The 22,959-nt window shown below is 30.5% G+C and overlaps 1 protein-coding gene and 1 long non-coding RNA gene across 2 annotated transcripts; both read left to right on the top strand.

Annotated features, from left to right (window-relative positions):
* The first annotated feature begins 986 nt into the window (after positions 1-986).
* On the top strand, positions 987-5,188 carry LOC133196447 (uncharacterized). Its single transcript, XM_061332340.1, has 5 exons — positions 987-1,188; positions 2,810-2,854; positions 3,021-3,074; positions 3,337-3,381; positions 4,886-5,188. The coding sequence occupies exons 1-5, from the start codon at positions 1,116-1,118 to the stop codon at positions 5,011-5,013; spliced, it is 345 nt and encodes a 114-aa protein (XP_061188324.1). The 5' UTR covers positions 987-1,115; the 3' UTR covers positions 5,014-5,188.
* Positions 5,189-9,234: 4,046 nt separating this feature from the next.
* Positions 9,235-11,203, top strand: LOC133196446 (uncharacterized). The gene is made up of 2 exons (XR_009722348.1): positions 9,235-9,306; positions 10,904-11,203. It is a non-coding gene; the product is annotated as an uncharacterized LOC133196446 (long non-coding RNA).
* The last annotated feature ends 11,756 nt before the right edge of the window (positions 11,204-22,959 follow it).

Raw genomic sequence — 22,959 nt, 5'->3', positions numbered from 1 at the left:
ACTGTTTAATGCAGACTTTTTTGTAAAGTAAATTTATATTCATCATATTGTAGAAAATTTAGTACCACAAGTCTCAAAATGTGTTTAAATTAAATAAATATATAAAATATTCATGTATGAATATATGCCATAACTTTAAGTTCAATTTTTACCCCTTTCTTCTAAATTCATCGCAATATTACAAATTTTATGAAAGACCTAACCACGTAAGACTTAATAGATAACTTTATTACATCTTTTTATTTATTGAGCATCCAGTTAGTTGCTATTTTGAAAATTATTTCTGTTTTCTGTGGGAAGGAAGAATATTAAGATTTAAATTCTCAATTATCCCTGCTAAAAACTATCAATTATTAATACAAATATATTTTTTCTTTTTAAACATAAGTTTAACGTATCATAAAGATCAATATCTCGTACTTAAAAAAGTAAATCATTGACCCCTCCATATTTTCCCTTCGCATGGTATTTAATACTCAAAAATATTTTCACTGTTCTAATAAATCTAAAAAAAAATCTTCTTTTTTTTTGTATTTTGGCTGTGGGTTGGGGGATTGGGGTACTACTACTCCTACTACTCTTACTACTTCTACTACTACTACTACTACTACTATTATTATTATTATTATTATTATTATTATTATATGTATTGTTATTATTAAAGTAATTTCAAGACATTCAACTTTGATGGATGTCGTTTTCAAATAAATGCACATAGCAGTTTTTTAACGCAATTATTCTGTTTCATATACAATTTTTTAAATGTTAAAGTTATTTGTTTGATATACAGTGATTGATAATTCACATGCAGGTGAATGTTTAAAGTTTACTTTAAAGATTCCCAATAAGGAAGTATTTAGTTTTTGGTAAAGATAATAAAAAATACGTCATCAAGATGTTAACGGCAAAATTAAGAGCAACGCAGTTTCAATTAATAAGATTTGTGTGACTTTCTCTTGAGTAAAACGTGGCATTCTGTGGGTTTTCCTAGATCAAACTGGGAGTCAGTTGTGTAAATTTCTTAAAGATAGATTAGAACTCACCGATATAGTGGTTAATAAAAAAAAACCCGAAGGGAATTTTTTTTCTCCAAAACTAAACAATTTCTTTACAACATGAAAATTGAAATTGTTTTTTTGCTTTGTTTTTGGATAATTGATGGTGAGGCACACGCCATAGGATATCCTGGTGAGTCTACCTTGTTTAATTCCTTTGATAAGAGATAAAGGAAATAATTATTACAAATCATTATTACAAAATTAACTATAATAATATGAAATTGTATTAAAATTCAATTTATGATTAAAATAATCAAGCAATAGACAGTGCAATGAGAATATGTTTTTACATGTACATTATAATTTATGATAAAAATGCAATTCTGCTTTTATATATATACATGTAATTTATATTTTAAAAAAATACTATCAAGTCAGAATAAAATGTATGATAGAAAATAAAGAAGCTGTTGTTAGTCCTATTAAAAAGTGGATAAGACATTCCATTCTTGGAAGTAGACACTTGAATGTTTTTTTAGAACATACATTGAATTATGATTGCTGTAATGGATAAAGCCTTATGTAATTTTCAACGAAATTAAGAGATATTATAAATCTGATATAAAACTGAGTACTCAAGCTCAAACTTTTACCAACACATGATATAAAACAATCTTTTTTTTAAATATAAAATTATATCAGTGGTACTGTTGATCTAATTAAAGAATGGGTTTTTCTTTCGCTACTTGATAGCATAATAAAGTTAGCATAAATTAAATTCTTCTCTTTTTCGTGTATTACAAATTTTTATTAGCTTTAAGAGAATTTTTAAGCCATTAATGTTTGATATAAGAGGTGGAATAATGTATGCATTTTACACATGTGAATTTCTCTTTTTGTCTCTCTCTGTCATTTTGTCTGCCTCACCAATCTTATTTACATTCCCGTTAAAATCACACAATTTACTTAATTATATGAAAGGATGATTTTCCTCATTCTGATGGCTCAACGTTTGTAGTATTTTTGATGATTTTCTATAATGAATAATAACAACTTGCTGTTCTTTAAAAAGGACTGCTATACATGGACCATATGCATGTGTTTCTAAAAGAAAGCCGAAGAAATATTTCTAAGTTTATTGAAAATAGGTATATTAAATTTCATTTCATTAAATTCTAGATTTGATGCATTGTACATGAATTTAAATGTATTTCCATAGTAAAATTGCGATGTACAACGGATCTCTCTCTCTCTCTCTCTCTCTCTCTCTCTCTCTCTCTCTCTCTCTCTCTGTAATCGTTTTAAAACATTACCTTTGGTATATCATTAAGATTATATAAAAACTATTTCTCTCTCTCTCTCTCTCTCTCTCTCTCTCTCTCTCTCTCTCTCTCTCTGTAATCGTTTTAAAACATTACCTTTGGTATATCATTAAGATTATATAAAAACTATTTCTCTCTCTCTCTCTCTCTCTCTCTCTCTCTCTCTCTCTCTCTGTAATCGTTTTAAAACATTACCTTTGATATATCATTAAGATTATATAAAAACTATTTCTCTCTCTCTCTCTCTCTCTCTCTCTCTGTAATCGTTTTAAAACATTACCTTTGGTATATCATTAAGATTATATAAAAACTATTTCTCTCTCTCTCTCTCTCTCTCTCTCTCTGTAATCGTTTTAAAACATTACCTTTGGTATATCATTAAGATTATATAAAAACTATTTCTCTCTCTCTCTCTCTCTCTCTCTGTAATCGTTTTAAAACATTACCTTTGGTATATCATTAAGATTATATAAAAACTCTTTCTTGCAGTTTGTAACGTAGTACAACAGAGACAGCGACAATTTCCACCCCAAGGTGAGGAAAACTGCTTCACATTAGCAGAAAGTGATGAGGAATTTGTAGTATTTTTTTTTTTAAAATATGCTTTGATGATAGAAAAAATCTAAACAACTTGTCTTGAAATGTTTAAAAAGAGCTTTGTGTTATTGATTTTCATCTAGAGGTACTTTTGTTTTTGCAGTTATTTACATATATCCGTATGATGAACGAATATTTATACCGGTGATAATCAGGGGTAAGAGATTTATCATAATTATTATAGTGTGTATGTATAAAAACTGTTCTATCTATCATATTTGAATTGAAAACAAATCTTCCAATATAAATCAAATATAATCATTGGAATTTTCTATCATATCAAAAATTTAAAATACTCGCATTTTTCAATTCTGCTATCATATTTAAAAAATAGACAGTTAAAAGAAAAAGCATAGTACTTGTTATCATTATTTTAAAAAAATCATACAGAGGTACATGTAGATTTAATATTTTTATAGATCCATACTTTGCAAGGCAGCAACAACATCGGTTACGGCCTCAAGGTAAAGACTGTCATTTTCATGCAGTAAACAATTATTTTTGCCATATTTGATATCATAGGTAGCAAAAGAACAGAAAATAGTAATGGTAAAAATTTCACTAGTATTAAAGAAATAAATATCTTTATTGTTTCATACATTGCACAGAAGAGACAACATTTACAAGATAAAGACTATTTTTATAATGTAGTAAACACCTTTCCCCCTAAAGATGATTGTGTAATGAAAAATAATGCAATGTCCCCTCCTCTTTTTTTAAGAAAAGCCAAGCCCATATCTTAAATGAGAGGCCAATGGGCCTCAGTACTCGGATGAATAACCTTGGTGTTTTAAAACAAACTTAAAAAGTTTTCTTCCCTTTTTATCTTTATAACAATTTTGACCCTATATCGTGACCCACCCTAGCTTCAAGTGGTCATGACCAAACCAAACTTGAAAACAAAAAGCAAGGAAATGCTTCATTATCAAAAGTAGGAGAAGCTTTTTTCACCTCTTTACGAACATTATGTATAAATCGATCCCCGATTTTAGCCCCACCATTAGCCCAACGTCCATAACTTGGAGAGAGAAAAAAAACTAGAATCCGCACAATTTGGAAATTTTTGCACATTTACATGATTAAGTGTGGCTCCGCAAGTACATTTTATAAAATTTTCCTTTTTTTTTTGGTTTTTTTCTGTTTGTTGATTTTCCATGGATTCTCCTATGAAACTTTGATGAATTATATTTCAGCCACAGATCTGACCTCGCCGTAATGAATTCAACAAACTTGAATATGTACTACCTGAACATGTTGCTTAACAATATGACTAATCATGGACCTGTTGTTTTTCTGAAGAAGATTTTAAGAGTTCTTTCCTTATGTTTGTCATTTAAGACTTTAATCCCCTATAGTGACCCCACGTATCCCTTGGGGCATTATTTGAAGAAAGTTTAATCTTCACTACATGTACCGGAGGATGGTTTTACATACACATGTATAATTCATATTCCTGGCCTATTTTTTCTTTTTCTTGATTATCTAATCAACCCCGGAAGGCGATATGGTCCTTCGTAAGAAAAAAATTTGAATTCCTTTCACAAAAAAAAAAAAAAAATCCTTGTGCCAATTTGGCTGAAATTTTCGAGAGGTTCTGGATGTGGAGAAGAAAAAATGTAAAAACATTATGACAATGACAAGATTAAAAAAGACGATGATATACAATGGACAACAAACAGAAAAAAACTCATTGAGTTTTTTTATGAATCTATATTATATTTATTCTATTTTGAAAATTATTTTTTTATGCAGAAATCATGACATGTTAACTTTATATCGCATTTCATATAAGGTACTGGTCAGTATATATAATTTACATATACGCTCTCAGACCGATAAAAACAACCCATTTTCATAATGTTTCCAGGACAACAATGCTTTTTTACCTTTATCCTTTGATGCATAACGGGAAAAAAATACTGATTCATTTTTTCATGATACTCAAAATATTGTTGTTTTCATTTTTAGTTGATCAAATCCCTCAAGGATCTGCCGGATATGGCGCTAGTTATAATCTTCAGAGCCTGATGTGTAATTTTTGCCTTTCACAATACATGGGAAAACCCTGCTCAAATTACTGTTATCAAGAGTCTTGAAGATATCCATGTGCTATATATCCATACATTACGATGAACTTGAATACAACCCTTTGGTTTAGAACAATGATCATATATGTATATGCAGATATAAAACATTTTGTAATTTGTCGTCTATCAAGACATCATAATGAAAATTGTCTTGTGCTTGTGTTGAAGTAATATCTATATAATATCCATGTCTTTTTTACTTATCTTGATAAATTCATTTGTAAAATTAAAGAATTCATAGTGAAAAATTAAAAATGTAAATTTTCTATCAATTCTTGCAATTCTTTTCTTACATTGTTTTTTTTTTTGTCATACCGTCGGAAAAGAAAGAAAAAAACCCAGCTACAGTGTACGGTGTCTTCGTTTGTTTTGTTGAAAAGCTTGTAATCACTTAAACAGCAATCTGAAAATTTCCTCAACAGATCAAACTATTGAATAGGTTTTTGCGCTGAACATGAAAAAAAGTCATCCTTTGTTTTGACTAACCTTCAGTTTTTCACATCATAAGCTTTAGATCCCTTAGCAGACTAAATTTTATCATGATAAAACATTGCTATGGACTTTTTTAGACACCTCTTTTTCGCAATGAAATATGGAGATGACGAAGAGTAATCAAGCTCAAAAGTCAATTGAAACAATACATATTTGGAGCGGAGCAAACACGGATCTCGACCTCTAAAACATCTGAGGTGGGATCAGGTGCCGTAGAGAAGTAAGCATCCTCTGTGGACCGGTCACACCCGCCGTGTGTTCATTGTCATGATCGGGCAAACGGAAAAATCCCGTCGACAATTCAGTGTCTATATAAAGGCCTAAGAATTAGTAGGAAAAACATCAGTCAGCATTCGACATAATGATAAATTGTATTTGCTGACAAGGCCATTGTATCGACCATAGAACTGCAAAATGATGACGTAAACAAGACTGATATCCTTGTTTGATCAACTTGTTTGTCAGTAGCTTGCCTCGTTTTAGAAATTATTTGTACGTGGAGCATGCTCTTGCGTATCGAATTAACTGGGAGATATAAACCCATATGCAGGTGATAAGGGCATATTGCTACATAAGTAAGGAAAATTGACGTTGGAAAAGTTGAAGTCATCAAATTTATCGTAAAGTGTTGTTATTAGGTCACAATTAACGTCTTTTTCAAGTGAAATATCCTAATATGAAACAGATGTGTCAGACTCTGTTGTATCTTTTATTTCAAGTTCACTGGGATATATCGAGTCGACATATGAATGGAAGTAACGATTGTTAATTGATAATGGGTCGTAGATACATCTAAATGTCGAGCTGAAAGCAACAGCAAGTGTCCTCTTCTTATCATGTAGAGGTTTTTGAATAAATTCTGCTTCATATGAATACAAATATAGGTCTGCTAATAACAGGGGCAATTGGTTCCCTTTGGAATGCCAACAGGTTGTTGGAAGACCTGATCTCCAAAACCTATATTAATTTGTCAATCAGAAACTCAGGCAACTTTTAAAATCTACTTCAGAGTACTCTGTGTACAATCAGAATTTTTTTGAAAAAATAATGCTGCAAATGACCAATGACAAGGTATGTTAATTCACGTGTAAATTCTTATTGAAAAAACAGCTGTCTATGATGTCAAAAAGTCTGGACTTAAAAAGTTGTTGAAAAGTCGTACTTACTGATGTTATTGATTTTGGCAAAATTTTGTAATTTTGGTAAAATTTTAGTGATTTTGGTAAAATTTGTGATTTTGTCATTAAACTTAAGATCAGTGGATAAACATTTTTATAAACTCAGTCAAGAGCATACGAACGTTGTTCGGAAAGTTTGTGAACTTCTTTCATAACTTTTTTACGTGACGCCATATTAAATCCAAATTTGAGAGAAATGTTTTTACAATAAATTTGAATGATATGTATGAAAAAAATACATATTATGGAAATAATAGCATTTATGTCGAAACTGTTTTCCATTTTATCATTTAGCCTGTATTGTTCCCCCGATCATAACCCTGTGTTGAACCCTTTTTCACTGAGAGAATCAACTGTGCCTCGACCAATGAAATCTCACTTATGTATCATGCGTCCTTAATCTATTCATATACATTGTTCCACTTGAATATTCTGCATCAAAACTGTGAATTTTATTTGCCCACCACCTCCCCATACTTGTATATCCACCTTTAGATATCAGCTGATATCTAAATGTGGATATACAAGTATGGGGAGGTTCAATTTGTTACACTATTTTGGTTATTTTAGAAATCTAATAATTATTATTCTCCATCTTTTTGCTTTTATAAGCTTTTGAACAATTTTTCGAAGTTTGTGATTGAACTAATCAGTATTATTGTTACTTGTGAAAATAATGTTTTGGGAGGAAATCAGGATAAATGATGTGATGAAATGTTATGTAACTAGATGACAAAATTTTTATGTTTGTTGATTTCCCCCTTTGTTTGTGAATCCAATATTTCGTCATTTGTTATTTGTAATAAATGACATATTTCATTCTCAGACAATTGTCCTGTTGTGTATGTTAGTTAAGCAAAATCAAACTTCGGTGACCTGTTTGTAAGGAAAACGGTTTGAGACATATATTCAAATACATCTTGATAGAAAACTAATTCAGAATTAAAAGTTCGAAAATGGGATCGCGGAAAATTTTTTTTTATAATTAACAAACAATACAATCAATAATTTTTGCAGTCATATCTCTGTAAAATAGCGTAAAATTTTTTTTAAAAATGCTCTATGTTCGAATAAAGAATATTCAAAATATGATTTAATATTTTGCTTCGAAAGGAAATCAATTTCAGAAGATATGTAGTCGTCATTGAAAAAGGCTAAGAAAGATGACGTCGTAGAACGTCACGGAGCAGTAAGTAACAATTAATTTTGTGCTGCACTCGGGACATTTTTATCTCTAACTTGAATTTTATCCTCCAACTGTACATTTATGAACGTAAAATCCCTTTCGTATGAAGTAGTACATCCTGTGTATTCCTACTTACATAATGATATATGCAGACGAAACATATTTCGAAAGACAAGAGGACGCGCATTTGTTTATCATATTCATCATAAATATTGTAATATTTTTTAATCATGCATGTTCTAGTAATAGTAAAAATTCATCGATATTGCATAATCAATAACAAATGAATTGTCTGCATCGGTAATTAAGTCACATTAGTGGAAGAGTGGCAATAGACATAAGTGTTTTGTGTGGTTTTTACGGTTATAACGAACTCTGATATAACGAATTTACTGATATAGCGAACAGATTTTGAGCCCATAGGGGATAAAAATAATTAAATATACATCTTTTATAACGAATTTTCAAAGATCTCAAAATTTGATATATTGCACTGACTTTATTTTAGATAAGTATTTAAATATAAAACTCAATTCATAATAAAACCTTAGTTCTCCAAAGTATATTTTGTAATAATTGCTTCCTTAAAATATTCGGTAGAAATACTTGATGGAAAACGTTGTATATTGTGAATTCGCTAAGTATAGTCATACGATTTCGTTATACGGGCCTTCAACTATTTCTGAGCAAATGCTATATTTTCCTAAAAAAAAGAAAGAAAAGGAAAGAAAAGAGACCTCAAAATAAACTGATATTTTATTTAATTTTGTAATCAATCTTAGTTCATAGACGTAAAGTTGATCGAGTTCATGGTAGTTTAAAACGAATTTTAATAGTAACATTTTTTTCAAAATTTTGAATAATTGGTATTTGAATTTAAAAAAATAGTTTGTATGTTTTTCTTTCAATTAACTTGATTTATAAAGGTCAACTAAACACAATCAGAGATTACTTTGAATTACTGTTTAAATTCAGAAAATAAAAGTTTGACTCATTAGTTGTGTGAGAATCCTTAATATTACTTTTAATTAAATCATTCAGGAAGTCTATATATTTCAATCTCTCTTTGAAATTCCTTTAATATTAGATCTTTAGATTCAAAAGTGTAGATATTTTCAAATCTAATATTTATCTGTTTGAATTATTCAAAGCTTAAAAAGGTTGATGGGAACAAAACTTGGTCACATCTAAATATAGACGAATTGTGAACCTAAAAGGCATACCTTTAACAATGAATTATAATTCCATATGATTATATGTCAACAGAATTTGTATATAAAGACAATTGAATATAATTTCCTTTCAAAAAAAAAATCAAACTCAGTATTCATTTCATGATGTATGTCCGGATATTTCTTATCTGTTTTTTGTTTGAGACCGTGACACTTGCACAAAATGTTCCAGTTTTAAGGCCAGTGAATAGAAATATACTTATTCCAGTAGGAGGTAAGCAATGTCTTCTCAATTAGATACTGCAGTATATGATATATATATATATATATATATATATATATATATATATATATATATATATATATATATATATATATATATATATATATATATATATATATATATATATATAATTAAAATACATGCCTGTATGAAAACTTTTGAGCAAATTTTAAAGGAAATGAAGATAATTATGCCAAATAAAATCATTTTTAATTTAATTGTTAGTTGATATGCTTATCAAATTTTAAGCACTACATTAAAAATATACATTCACAGAGTGTAGGAAAGGAAATATTGATGGCACATTTTAATTCTTAAGATTTTAATATTGCAACCTAGAAATTACTAAATAATGGAACCTCTATGTTCATATACGAAGAAGTAATACGCCATTCGACGTTTGCACGTAACTTTAATTTGAATATGAATAAATTATCTTTAGAAGTAATTGATTTCAAAGTTTACGAATTTTAAATTGACAGTGTTATTTAGATTTTTGTATTAGGTTTATGAATCATTAGAACGACTCTGCTATGACCATGCCAAATTTCAAGGTATAAGATGAAATGTACCTTTTTCAGTGTACATTTAGCTATAAACTCAGCTTGAAAGTACGATGTGAATGTTTCAATTTCTCAGATTTTTTTTTTCATTACATGTAATTTTAAAAACTATTAAGAATAAGGAGATAATTAGTGATTTTGCGTCCTCCTTTTCAAGAGAGAAAAAAAACATTATTATAAACTTTTAATTCTTTTAATGGTCAAACACGTGTTTTTTTAATTAAACAACACGACAAAAGTTATTTTTAAATTACTAACATTTTTACGGAAAACACGAGGCAATGCGAGAATGTGCATGTAGTATATTACATTATTATACTTTCATGTTAAATACTAAAATCTGATTGGTTTAGACGCATTTAACAATCCGTAATGTTACCCTCAGCGTAAGCAACACACTTGACAACGGGTAACATCACGAAAATATCACATGCGTTCAAATCATGCGCGTACGGTTCACCGTAGAATTCTCAAAACGTCAGTTGTGCGTTTGAAAGAAGCTGAATAAACGACGTCAATAAAAGCTTGCGTCCGATGTAGCTTACTTGAAAATAACAAACGACAGACGAAACATCCTTGCGAGTGCAAACTTCAGATGATAAAGGACTTTTGAGTAGCAAACAAACAATAAAGAGGTTGGTAAATCTTTTCCGAAGCTTTCTTATTGAGAAAAATAGAAGCGAGGAGTTTGAAAGCTTTCTAAGCGTGAACTCAACGACGATCTCCGAATTTTTTTTTATGACATCCGAAATCAATAAGACATTCAGTATAATAAAATAAATAGTGCACGTTTTTGAGGGCAACAGTTGAAATTGACACCCCTCGGAAAACCATTGTCAACCTCCGCTGACGCGTCGGTTGACAATGGTTTTCCTTGGGGTGTCAATTTCAACTGTTACCCTCAAAAACGTGCACTATTTATATAATATTACATACACAAAAAAAAAAAAAAAAAAAAAAAAAAAAAAACTGCATGTTTTCAAACCTCCCATTATTTCTTATTTTGATTTTGTTATTGATTTCAGGTGCCGTAACTCCTGTTTCTAACTATGGATATGTTTCTAACTATGGCAACGGGGGAAATTTACTCAATGAAAATAACTTGGTTTGTGCACTCTGCCAGTATATGTACGAGATGTATTCTCCCGTATGCGCTAATTTCTGCAACTATTGGTTAGGAGCCCAAGCTTTACGAGCTTCGTCTCAGCGTTTAACGCTTATAATAGGACTGAGACAAGTATTGGTACCAGTGCACACTGTGAAAATTTATCCTTATCAATGGAAACGTCTATATTAAAGTGTTTCATTACAATTATTAAATTTGATATTTGTTGGATTTTATTTCATAAGATACGATTTACCAGCAACCGGAGTTAAAAAATTTTCAAGCAATGTTGTCAGATATACAGTAATGTTTTCGTTTATCTGATTTCCTCGACTTTTTGGAGAGCATGCAGAGAAAATAAATTTTCTTACGAATATACATGTAGCTCAGTTCATTAGTTTGTAGGAAAAGACAAAAAAGACATCATGATAAAGTAGAATAAAGTCACAATACATGCATATAAAAAAGATTAAAGCAAAATTTTGAATTAAAAAAAAACATTTAAGTTGCTTTATAACAAAGCGTCTAAATTCTCGGCTCTAAAGGTTTTATGGGATGGACGCACTATCTGCATACAATAATTCTATTGAATATTATATATTTGTTGGAAAGAAGATGGGTGAACAAGGCGAGCGAAGTGCCTATAGTACGACAAAATGAAGGAGGAAACTTAAACCTCAATTGTAACAAAAATTTCTTCGATGTTTCATCAAACATAAAAGTATACTTTATGTAAAACTCTCCACAATTTGCAAAATCTCACTAAGATTGAAAGTATTTGCCTACGAAATAGCATAGACACACTACTAAAGAGGGCAAAAAGGATCATTTTCTTATACTATGACACAATTTTTCGATATGAGTGGGTCTTTGCTCCTTTTTTTTAATTTGAAAGTTTATCCTCAAACTTTGTGTAAAAACGTTGGTTAACAAAAACATGGAGCAAAAACCAACTATACCTTAAAAATACACTTTTATGGCACAACCTTTGCATCTTCCGAGAAATACTTGAAGTTTATTTAATCAAAGGTCATATCACAAACATGGTGAAAATGTCACTGTTCATCAGGAGCTGTGTAGCGTAGTGGTTACCGCGTTAATCTGAAAGGAAAATAATACTCAGGATTTTTATTGATAGTGTTCAAACCCAACGAATACCAGTTTTTTAATAACAGAAGAATTTTTGTCGAGAAAATCTTTTAAAAAAATTGTTTTTATCATAATTTCACAAATTTCAATAATGAGGACTTTACTCTAAATGCTAAATTCACAAATTGAATCTGATATTTTTAACTGAAGCTAGGCATTCTTAACGCCTTGTTCACCCATCTCCTTGATGTTATGTTATAAAAAGTATAATCTTTTAAGCCACTTCTTTACAAATTCAAGCTGCAAAGAATACCGAATGTTTTTGGCAGCTACATGTGTTTTTTCAATATTTTCTAAAACCTTAGGTATTAAATTACATAAATATCGAAGAACTTCAAAAATGCTTAAAATGACGAAAACAAACAATATTTTAATCTCTTCCTAATGCTTATACTATGATTTATCAATTATAAGAATTATAGAATATTTTCTTGTTAAAAGTCAATATTTTATTTTAAAACAATATTGAATATATAATTAATCTCAAGAGCGGGATTTTGAGCAACAATAAAATTGTACCTCATGGTCAACACCACTTGCCAATTAAAGATATAATTGACAGGGTTAGAAAAGCAAGATCTACCTGTTTTGTGTTTTGATTCCAATTAACACTTTGGCTTTTCCATCCCTTTGATTGTCCTGCGATAGAAAAAAATAGCATGCAACACCCTCCCTTAAACACAAACCTACACACACCCTCATACACAGTGAGACACACAAACACAGACAATAAAAAAAAACCCAGAAGTTAAAAATGTCATTTAACATCGATTCACTGACGTTATAAAATTGCATACAATCTAAGAGTACAAGTTAAACTAAAGGTACTGTGAGCACTGTGCTCACAAAATGACCTTTCCCTGCTCCTATATGAGTAAAATGACAAAGTTCATTGTTCTGGTACATGTATGGGAGATTCCAAATATCTGTCCCATCGAAATGTAAAACAGGAGTTCACAATGGCTCTTTGTAATAAAAAAAATTATTCATTTATTCATTCATATATGACATTTTGCAAGCTAATTAGAATGTATCTACAGCTTTACACGCCGCTCCTAGATACTTTAAGCAAAATAACGGGACAGTAAAATTACAATCATTCCAGCAAAATAATGTAAAATAATACTGAAAGAAAAATAAACTTTACACATACAGAAGTCATGCAACAGGTTTTTTTAATTATTCTGTTCAACTGTTTCTCTCCTTAATTTTTATAAAGGTCTCAATATCTACTTACGTTAGTGTACATTATATGGAGGACTTTTTTTCATACCACTTTGAATCTGAGTCTGGTATTCAAACATTTTTTTGTGCTCAAGTAATTGTTCTATCTGTTAACTATTAAAGATTTTAATTATGTTCATCAAGATATATATATTTTTTTTTATATGGGATTTTTTCTTGGTCGCGAAGGAAAATCCAGTTACGTATTGAATTTCCAAAAAGTAGACATTTAATAGGCAGATAGTTGATTAATTGACACCAAGTAAGTTGAATGTTGACTAATTGTTAGGCCTTTATTTAAAACTGGTCGTTTTCTCCAAATTTCATTGAAGATATATATATGTGGGAATCTTTATGCTTTCTATTTTATTGAGTAAGATCTTATTTCCAAAATGCATGTTTTGAAGCATATTCGAGGAAAAAACTGTTCGTGCCATTGAGTTTTACATTTCGATATGCGACTTCAAGTTGTGTATATCACGCTTCATGATTGTGGTGAAATTCATTAATCAACAGAAACATCATGAAGGCGTTAAACGTATTTAAAGTGTTTGTTGTCCTAGTACACATAAGTGTAGCAGTGACCACAAACTTGAGAAGTGAACTCTTTGGTCCAAGAAAAGGTAGGTATTCATAAAATAGGTTTTACATGGGGGTGGGGGTTGGAAAAATTAGTTTTTTAAAAAACTAGTTCAAGAGTAGGTCATCACTTGCTTCTTACAATGAAGGAATAACACATCTTAATTTTTTTAGTATGGAAATATTTCATAAATGAGGACTAAAAAATGTTATGTATTAATCGTCCTATTCATTGAAGGTATTTTCCAAAAACCTTCCTGGCTTAAATTAAAAAGCTTACTTGGTAAACTATACGTAGATTGAGAGTTCAAGGGATTGAATTAAAATAAAATATCAGAAACTAAAATCATTGGTTAGACGAAAAGAATACGAATGAAATTTAAAGGTAGGGACAATTTAAAAGAAAAATGTTTTAAGTAGTGAGTTGAAAAATTGAATGGTTAAAAAAGCATCATCTTTTCTGAATGCAATTGTCAGGAGTATTTTTCATCGAAAAAATGTTTTTATCATCCATACCTTTCATATACAAGTTTTAAAAAAAGAAACAAGTCTGAAATGTTCAATCTTCATTAGATCGTTCTCTGGAAGCATTTGATAACAGGAAGGTGTTGAACATGAAATATCATTATATATGGTTTTGCATTTTGTTTTAGATCCTCTTCCTTCAATGCATCTCCCATCGGGGCCAATGAAAAATCAGATGATTTTGTGTGGACTATGCAGAATTTCGACTGGGAAAAATTTGACCGAGTGTAACCGCTTGTGCCTGTCTTCTGTCAAAGGACATGATTGGCCACAAACTTCTTCACTGAAATTAATACCATTTGCACCATCAAACAAAACTCAGTTCTTATTAAAAAAACTTTCCTCAATTACCAATACAAAACGCAAATTAAAAACGACACAAGCATCTTTTAGCTCATTATCGAGCGCTACTTCTCAAACGCCTATCCCGTTGCAGGACAAAAACGATACAGATCTTTCTTAAACCCAGTTGCTTTTTCTTCAATCAAGTGCCAACCCTTTCCAAGATCAAGTGAAAATTGATTTCATGTGATCTATTGAAGTCAAATTTGGAATGCATGTTGGTGTGGTTAGAACTGCAGTTCTATTTATTATAGGATATAAATAAGATACAGAATTCTAAAACTCCTGTTAGGGAAGTAGTAATTCAGGATAATTTGTGGCAAAGAATCTAAAGAGTTCTTAATAAATAAGAGGAAGAAATACCTTTTTACACAAAAGAACAGTACTACTCAAGTATTTCTCAACTTTATGGTTAATTTTTTTTGTTGCTTACTTCTACACATATTGACATTTAGTAAAGCTTATCCGTGACGACAATTTTAAATTACGACAGGTATTCTTAGACGTATTTGTTTATAATACAAAGGTGATGGTAAAATATTCAATCTTTACCGATTTTTACGTCTTGTATAGAAAAATAGCAAAATACAATGTAACAAAATAAAGATACATAGCGGGATTTGTGCATTATTATTTTTTGAATATATTTAATTAAATGGATGATTCATTTGTTTTCTGTTTGATGCACTTACTATCTTAGTTTTCTTAACGAAAGGTTGATTTATTACTTTCTTAAAATATGGATTAATAAATAAATAAATGCATGGATTGTGTTGTTTTAACATGTGATAACACACACATATATATATATATATATATATATATATATATATATATATATATATATATATATATATATATATATATATATATATATATATATATACATGTATATATATTTTCCCAATATACGTATTCCCATTACAAACTTCGATCCCCTAATTTGGCACTTACCTACGGAGGCCATGATTTGAACAATTTAAATTTACTTTATGTCAGGAAGCTCCCACATAAGTTTCCTGTTTTCTGGCCCAGTGGTTCTTGAGAAGAAGATTTTTAAATGATTTCCACTATTTTTCACTATTTTTTACAATTTCTTAATCATCACCCCTTGAAAGAGGGCGTGGTCTTTCAGCTGAACAAACTTAAATTCCTTTCATCCTTGTAAGGATGCTTTGTGCCAAGTTGGAATAAAATTAGCCCAGTGGTTCTGGAGAAGAAAGTGATTGTGTGAAAAGTTTATGACGACAGCAGCATCGACGCAGACAGACAGTAAACAAATTTAGATCAAAAAAGCTCGTCTGATCCTTTCGCTCATGTGAGCTAAAAATGTTAAACATAAACATTGCTACAATAACAATAATACACGTTAAAATTAAAATTGTGTCAGTGGAAATCAATTATTAGAGCATGTCATGATAGATTGAAGCAAAGAAAGGGATATGATCTTGATTTCTGTATTTTTATGAATTATTTACGAGTTATGTCGCAAGCTCTTGTTTATTAGATAATAAAAATAATAATTATGAAGATTTATTGTACCTCAATAAAAGAAAAGCAGTATCTAATTTAAGCATTGGATAAGAACAGAAGTACATATACATGTATATAGTTTCTTCCGAGTACTTTTTTACCGTTCACGGTAGCTCAGTCGGTAGAGCACTCGCTCCGTGATCGGAAGGTCGTGAGTTCGAATCATTGGCCTCGACTGACCTAAGTCGATAAAAAATGGGTAGCAACTGTTCCTTTGCCATAAGAAGCAGTATTCAAGCTCACAAGTCCATTAAAACAATACAAATCGGGAGCAGAGCAAACACGGACCTCTGAAACATCAGAGGTGGGATCATGTGCCATGGAGGAGTGAGCATGTGCTCCTTGTCATGATCGGGAAAAGACGGGAAAATCCGTAAACAATTCAGTTTGTAACAATGGCGAAACAATAAGTATGAAAAATATCAGTCATCATTTGATTTAATGATAAATTGTATTTGCTGCAAAGATCATTGTATCGACCATAAAACTTACATATATTGACATTATTCAGGTTAAGTGTCCTGATGAAATACCGTGATTTGTCCGTACTTCTATACTTTGTTTTCAGCTTCAACATGCAGCGTTTGAGGCAGTTCCGTGTGACATATGCTATTGCTTGCAATAGCAGACTTTCTTCTTATCATAATTTTTTTCGTGTAATTTCCGAACATTCAGCTATGGTGGATGTATTTTTCAAATAAATGCAAATATTCTCTGTCACATATAAATCTCTGCAGTTAAAGTCATTTACTTGATGACAAGTGATTGATAATAAACAAGTGGATGTAGAACGTTTACTTTAAGATTTCCAATAAGGAAGTGTTTTAGTTTTATGATTAGATCAGGTAATACGTCATTAAAAAAGTTAACAAAATTAACAGCTATGCAATTTTAACTTAATTATATTTAGTATTGAACTTACTTTGCATGAAGGGAATCCTTCAAGTATAACGTTCTACACTGTGGTTTTTCCTCGTTCAAATTTAGAATCAGTTGTGGATACAAATTAAAGTTCAACGATACATTGATTAATACAAATTTCCAAAGGGATTTTTATAAAATGTAAACACTTTCTTTACGACATGAAAACTGAGATTCTACTTTGGCTTTGTTTTTGGACAATTGATGGTGACACGCACCTTACAGAATATCCTGATGAGTCTACACTTGTTAACTCATTTAATAAGAAGTAAGATAAATTATAATGACAAATTGTTATTTTAATATTGATTATGATAATTTGTTTTTGCATTAAAATTGATTATTTTATTCACTGGCATTAGACATTTCAAAATATGAAAATATGCCAACTTATTACTTGAATATGCGAATTCACAATGAAAACAGCAAAATTCTTTTTAACACTCGGCGAAAATAACTCTATATACAGTAACATTCTTGATGTAGATACTTTAATGTTTTTCTCTCTCTCTTTTATAACTTACCTTGATTTGTAATTGTTATGGATGGAATTTTGTTAAAATCTTAACAAAAATCAGATGTAATAATGAAAAATATTTGGAGTTATTTCAACAAAATCAGTGTAAAATGTAATAAATCCAAATATTTTTCAGCGTCAACCAATACATCTTATAGGGTTATTCTTTTTTTTCTTCCTTATCATATAAAATGTTATCATTATAATAATCGTTTGTCGGTTTTAATCATTTGAACTGTTTCAGCTTCTTCTCTTGAACAACTGAATCAGAACCGATTTCAACTAATTTTGGCATATAGAAGCTATGGGTAAAGGGGAGCTAAATTTTCTTTAATTTAATGCCCCTCCCCCGCGCGACGGGCCCAAGGGATTTGGACTAAACCCATCAAAATGAGTGTTATCTTTAAAAATCTTCATTTTTACTCTTGAACATAAAGCATTCAAACTGTGGCATAACTGTAATTCGCATTTAAAAATGCAAATATTCTCTGTCACATATACATCTATGCAGTTAAAGTCATTTGCGTGAACTTCATGGACCCAGGTTCAGGGGGTTCTGGTGTAAGGACGAGCATTATTTATTATTTCGTGCATCAATTCCAAGAATAGTGCATGATTTTGAAATGCAAAGGGGCCTCTTTAAAAATTATGAAATTCATAGACCCTGGGCCAGGGGTTTAGTTGTTATGGCGGAGGTCTATTGATCATATAGTGAAATGCATATATTCTTCAACAAAATTTCTTCTCTGATCCTGGGTATTTAACGCACAAACTAAGTATATGATTGTGATGAGCTAGGATGCCTCTTCCAAAATTGTGAAATTCATAGCCCCTGGGTCAGGGGTTCTGGTGTTAGGGCTGTGCTTATATTTGATCAAATAGTGAAAATGCATTATTTCTGTGAAAAATTTCTTCTTTGCCCCAGGGTATTTATCAGAAAAATTAAGTGCATGGTTATAATAAGCAAGGGTTCTTCTTCCAAATTTGTGAACTTCAGATTTGCCTTGGTCAGGGAATATGGTGTTAGGACGGGGCTCTATTGGTTACACAGTGAAAATGCATTATTTCTTTGGAAATCTTCTCTGCCCCTTGATATTTAGTAGGTATATTTTTTGCATGATTATGATGAGCAAAGGTGCCTTTTCCAAAATTTTGAAATTCATGGTCCCTAGGTCAGAGGTTCTCGTGTTAGGACAGTGCTCTATGGATTATATGGTGAAAATGTATTAATTCTTTGAAAATGTTTTTCTCTGCTCCTGGTCATCAAGGAATCAAACATCGTGCAATTAAAGATGTGACGAGCAAATATGTTTTTACCATATATGTAAAATTCTGGACCAGTAGGTCAAGTTTTCTCGTGCTAGGCTGAGATCGATTGTACTCTTGTGACAGGAGGTATTCCTCTTTGTCATTTACCCATGTAATTAATCTCGGTAAAGAATGTACTTGTTTTGTCAGTTGCATGAAAGAGTTAAACATGATTTTTTTTTAAATGTATAATACAACAAGTACTTTTATAGTTTTCATTGTTAGATAGACTCGTAAGTAATAGATAGATAAAAATAAGAAAGAAATACTGTATCTTTGTAAATTAAATATTCTTCAAAAATCAAGAGATCTAGAGGCTAATATGGGAGGGAATTTGTTTACCATATGTGTTCAAGTACTTATGTTTATTTAGCCTGCATGGTGATGGTAAAAAAATGGCAGTATACTAGCACTAGCAGGTACAGACAAGCAAATAAATCTACTTTAATATGATTTATTATTAAATTTTCAACAGTGAAATACTGTAATTTATTTACTGAATAAAAGTGATATTCTGACACAGTGTGAAAGGATATCAAAATGGTATTCTCACAGTGTGAGAATATCAGAAGTGCGGCAAAACTTACGATTTTCCTTCCCTTCAAGAAGAGTGTTTTTTAAAAAAAAAATCCCCGGCCTGTTATACGATAAAGTTAATGAGCCATCATGACAGAGAATAATAGTTATACTGCCAAAGTTTTTCCAAATACTGTATACAGGGTTATTTTCGCCCTTGTTATTTTCACTCTTTCACAATTGCAAATAATTTTGCCCCGTTTTAAATTCGCCCAGTCATAGTTTTGTTTAAGAAATTATACGGTATTCCTTGAATTCGCCCTGTTTTTAATTCACCCAAAAATATTTAGGGCGAAAGGGGCGAAAATAAAACGGGGGCGAAAATTTCCCTGTGTACAGTATGTCGTTAAAAATCCATGTTTATAACGTTTTTCAATCTCGCAATCGCTTAGCTATGACGTCTCAACCACTCACCTATGACATCACAGCCTATGACACAGTGTTACGAAAAATCAGAGGCAAAGGGAAAATCTAAGAAAATGTAATAAACAGAAAATTCAATGTTTTGTAGATGAATATGGAATTTTTCAACAATAAGTTTATTTTGTTTTATTTTATACTCCTATGGATCCTTTACAGTGTTGTTTTATACGCAGGTGACCATTACGGCCATTTGCCCTCTTGTTATTCACTGTCTGAACTAGTAATTGATTAAGACTATATTTTTAACAGTTGTGAAATTAAAACTTTCTATAATTCGCACAAGGTTCCATGATCGGCTGTTCTGATCCCACTATTTCTAAATTATTTCCCTTTGAAAAGTAACATATTGTGTTTTAAAAATGAAGAAATATTGAAGACTTCATACTTAAAGCCCTGTTTGGATGAAATTGGACTAGGGCGTAAGAATCTGGAGAATGTTGTCAAACAACAATACCGTCTTTTAACAGAATAGAATAGATCTAGAATACGCGAAGCTTTTGCGAAGATTGGCTATATTAGTGAAAAACTTTGATGTAGAATTCTATTTCTCGAACTATTTTGAACGTTGATACAATGTACAAGATTCCTTCTGAAGAATAAAAAATGTTCTCCTTATTTTTTTCCAGCATAGTTGTTTTTCCTCTGTGTATTAGCGTATCAAAATCAAACTCATTTTTCATGGAATAAATTACATCTAAAAAAAATCCTTTAGTATATTATAAAAAATATTCATTACATTTCTTGCAGTTCCACACGTGGTACAAGAGATACAGCAACAATTGCAATCTCAGGGTAAGGAAAACCACGCTGAGTATTCAGATAGTGAGGAGTTTGTAGTATGTTCAAAAATACACTTTTTTTAATTAGAAAGAAAATCAAAACAATTTATAATGAAATATGTATTAAAAGAACTAAGGGGCATGTTTTTCAATTAGAGTCTTTTTATTTTGTAGCTATTTACAGATGTCCGTATCATGATTGAATATCTATATCGTTGTTTATCAGAGGTAAAGGGATTTATTATCGTTATATTTTACGTAAAAAAAAAACTTTTTTATATTATTGTATTGGAACTGGAAAAATTCTTCCAATATTATCGATATTAATCAGAGAATTTAACATTGTGTCAAAATTTTGAATGTTTATTAAGATCTTCTATCATATTTGCATAAAATTCTCAATTAAGAGAAGGAAACGTCGTATTAGTAAACATTTTCCGGGTAATAACAGTATTATATTATACAGAGGTAATTACATTTTTTTATAGATCCATATGTTGCACAGCAAAATCAACTTCAGTTACAAACTCAAGGTAAAGACTGTCATTATACGTGTATTTAATTATTTATATTCCGTGATCGGAAGGCCGTGAGTTCAAATCTCGGCCGCGAATACCCTAAGTTGATAAAAAATAGGTAGCAACTGTTCCATCGCCAGGCGCTCGGCACTTTGAAGTGAAAGTTGCGGGTTCATCGGATGAGACCTTAAAAACCGAGGCCCCGTGTCACGGCAGGCGTTGGCACGATAAAGATCCCTCACTGCTCAATGGCCCTGAGTGCCGAGTAAAGGTCTCTATATGAGTGAAAAATGGGACTTAAAACTACATACAATCAATCAATTATTTATATTTAATGTATTTGATCACAATAGGATGTTAAGACAGAAAAAAATCAGTGTAATAGTCGATTTTTTCCATTTGTTTTCTATAATTTTCCATTTGTTTTCTACAACTCTCCATTTATTGTATTTTTCTATCTGCAAAATTCAAATGAAAAATTATATGATACAAATGGTAACTAATAGAATACAAATTGTACTTAGTAGAATACAAATGGTAACTAACAGATTGGAAAATAATAGAATGCAAATAAAAATTATACAATACAAATGAAAAATTATAAAATACAAATAAATATGAAAGAATACAAATGGGAAATTATTAGGGATGGCAATTTGTAACCGGTTAACCGATTACTCGGTCGGAACGATGCCAATCGATTAGAAAATCTGTAATCGGTTAATCGGAAGAAATGAAATATTTGTTAAATTGAACACATTTTAAATAAAATTATATATAAAAAAAGAAATCTCTGCACAAAGAATGATCATTTAAGATTTAACGGATCTAATTTGGACGTACATGTAATTATGAATCTCCGGATTGAGACCGTAGCGTAATTGGTCAGTTTATGTACGCTTTTAATTACTGTGAAAAAACCATGTCGTTACCCCGACTGTCCTGTAATTCTTCAATGATAATAATTGAATCATTGAGCACCGTGAATTGGTGTGTTTGTCGTTTTCAGTTTTCAATCCAATTTAATTATTAAACAAACATTGTAAATTAAGGGTCATAGAGTTCACATGTAGTTTTGATTATCATAGTGAAAATGCAAAAAGAACTTATAAATGTGACATCTGCTCTGGAAAATTATCAAAGATTCTTTAGGCTTTTTTCATGGTTTTCTCATTTTTTTTTCTTGTCTATTGAAATTTAAATAAAAAAATATGTACCCGTAGTTTTCTGAATCCAGAATCAAGACTAATGGAATGTTTTAACTTCTATCGTCTTATTTGGGTCTATTTGTGTATATGGACAGAGCTACTTGAAAAACAATTTTCAAGAAAACGTGCATTTTGATACGATTAACCGGTTAATCGGTCGGAACGTCTTGCGGTTAACCGATTAGCAATTCTGTAATCGATTGCCATCCCTAGAAATTATAGAATACAAATTAATAAAATATACAATACAAATAAAAAATAATACAATACAAATGGAAAATTATATAATACAAATAAAAATTATATTATACAAATGGAAAATTTTTCAATACAAATGGAAACTTATACAAAACAATGGGAACTTATGCAATACA

The sequence above is a fragment of the Saccostrea echinata genome, unplaced genomic scaffold, assembly GCF_033153115.1.
Source record: "Saccostrea echinata isolate AGI-Se365-2 ecotype Australia unplaced genomic scaffold, CSIRO_AGI_Sech_v1 ptg000030l, whole genome shotgun sequence".
NCBI classification, from domain to species: domain Eukaryota; kingdom Metazoa; phylum Mollusca; class Bivalvia; order Ostreida; family Ostreidae; genus Saccostrea; species Saccostrea echinata.
This window is presented reverse-complemented; position numbering and strand designations above follow the sequence as displayed.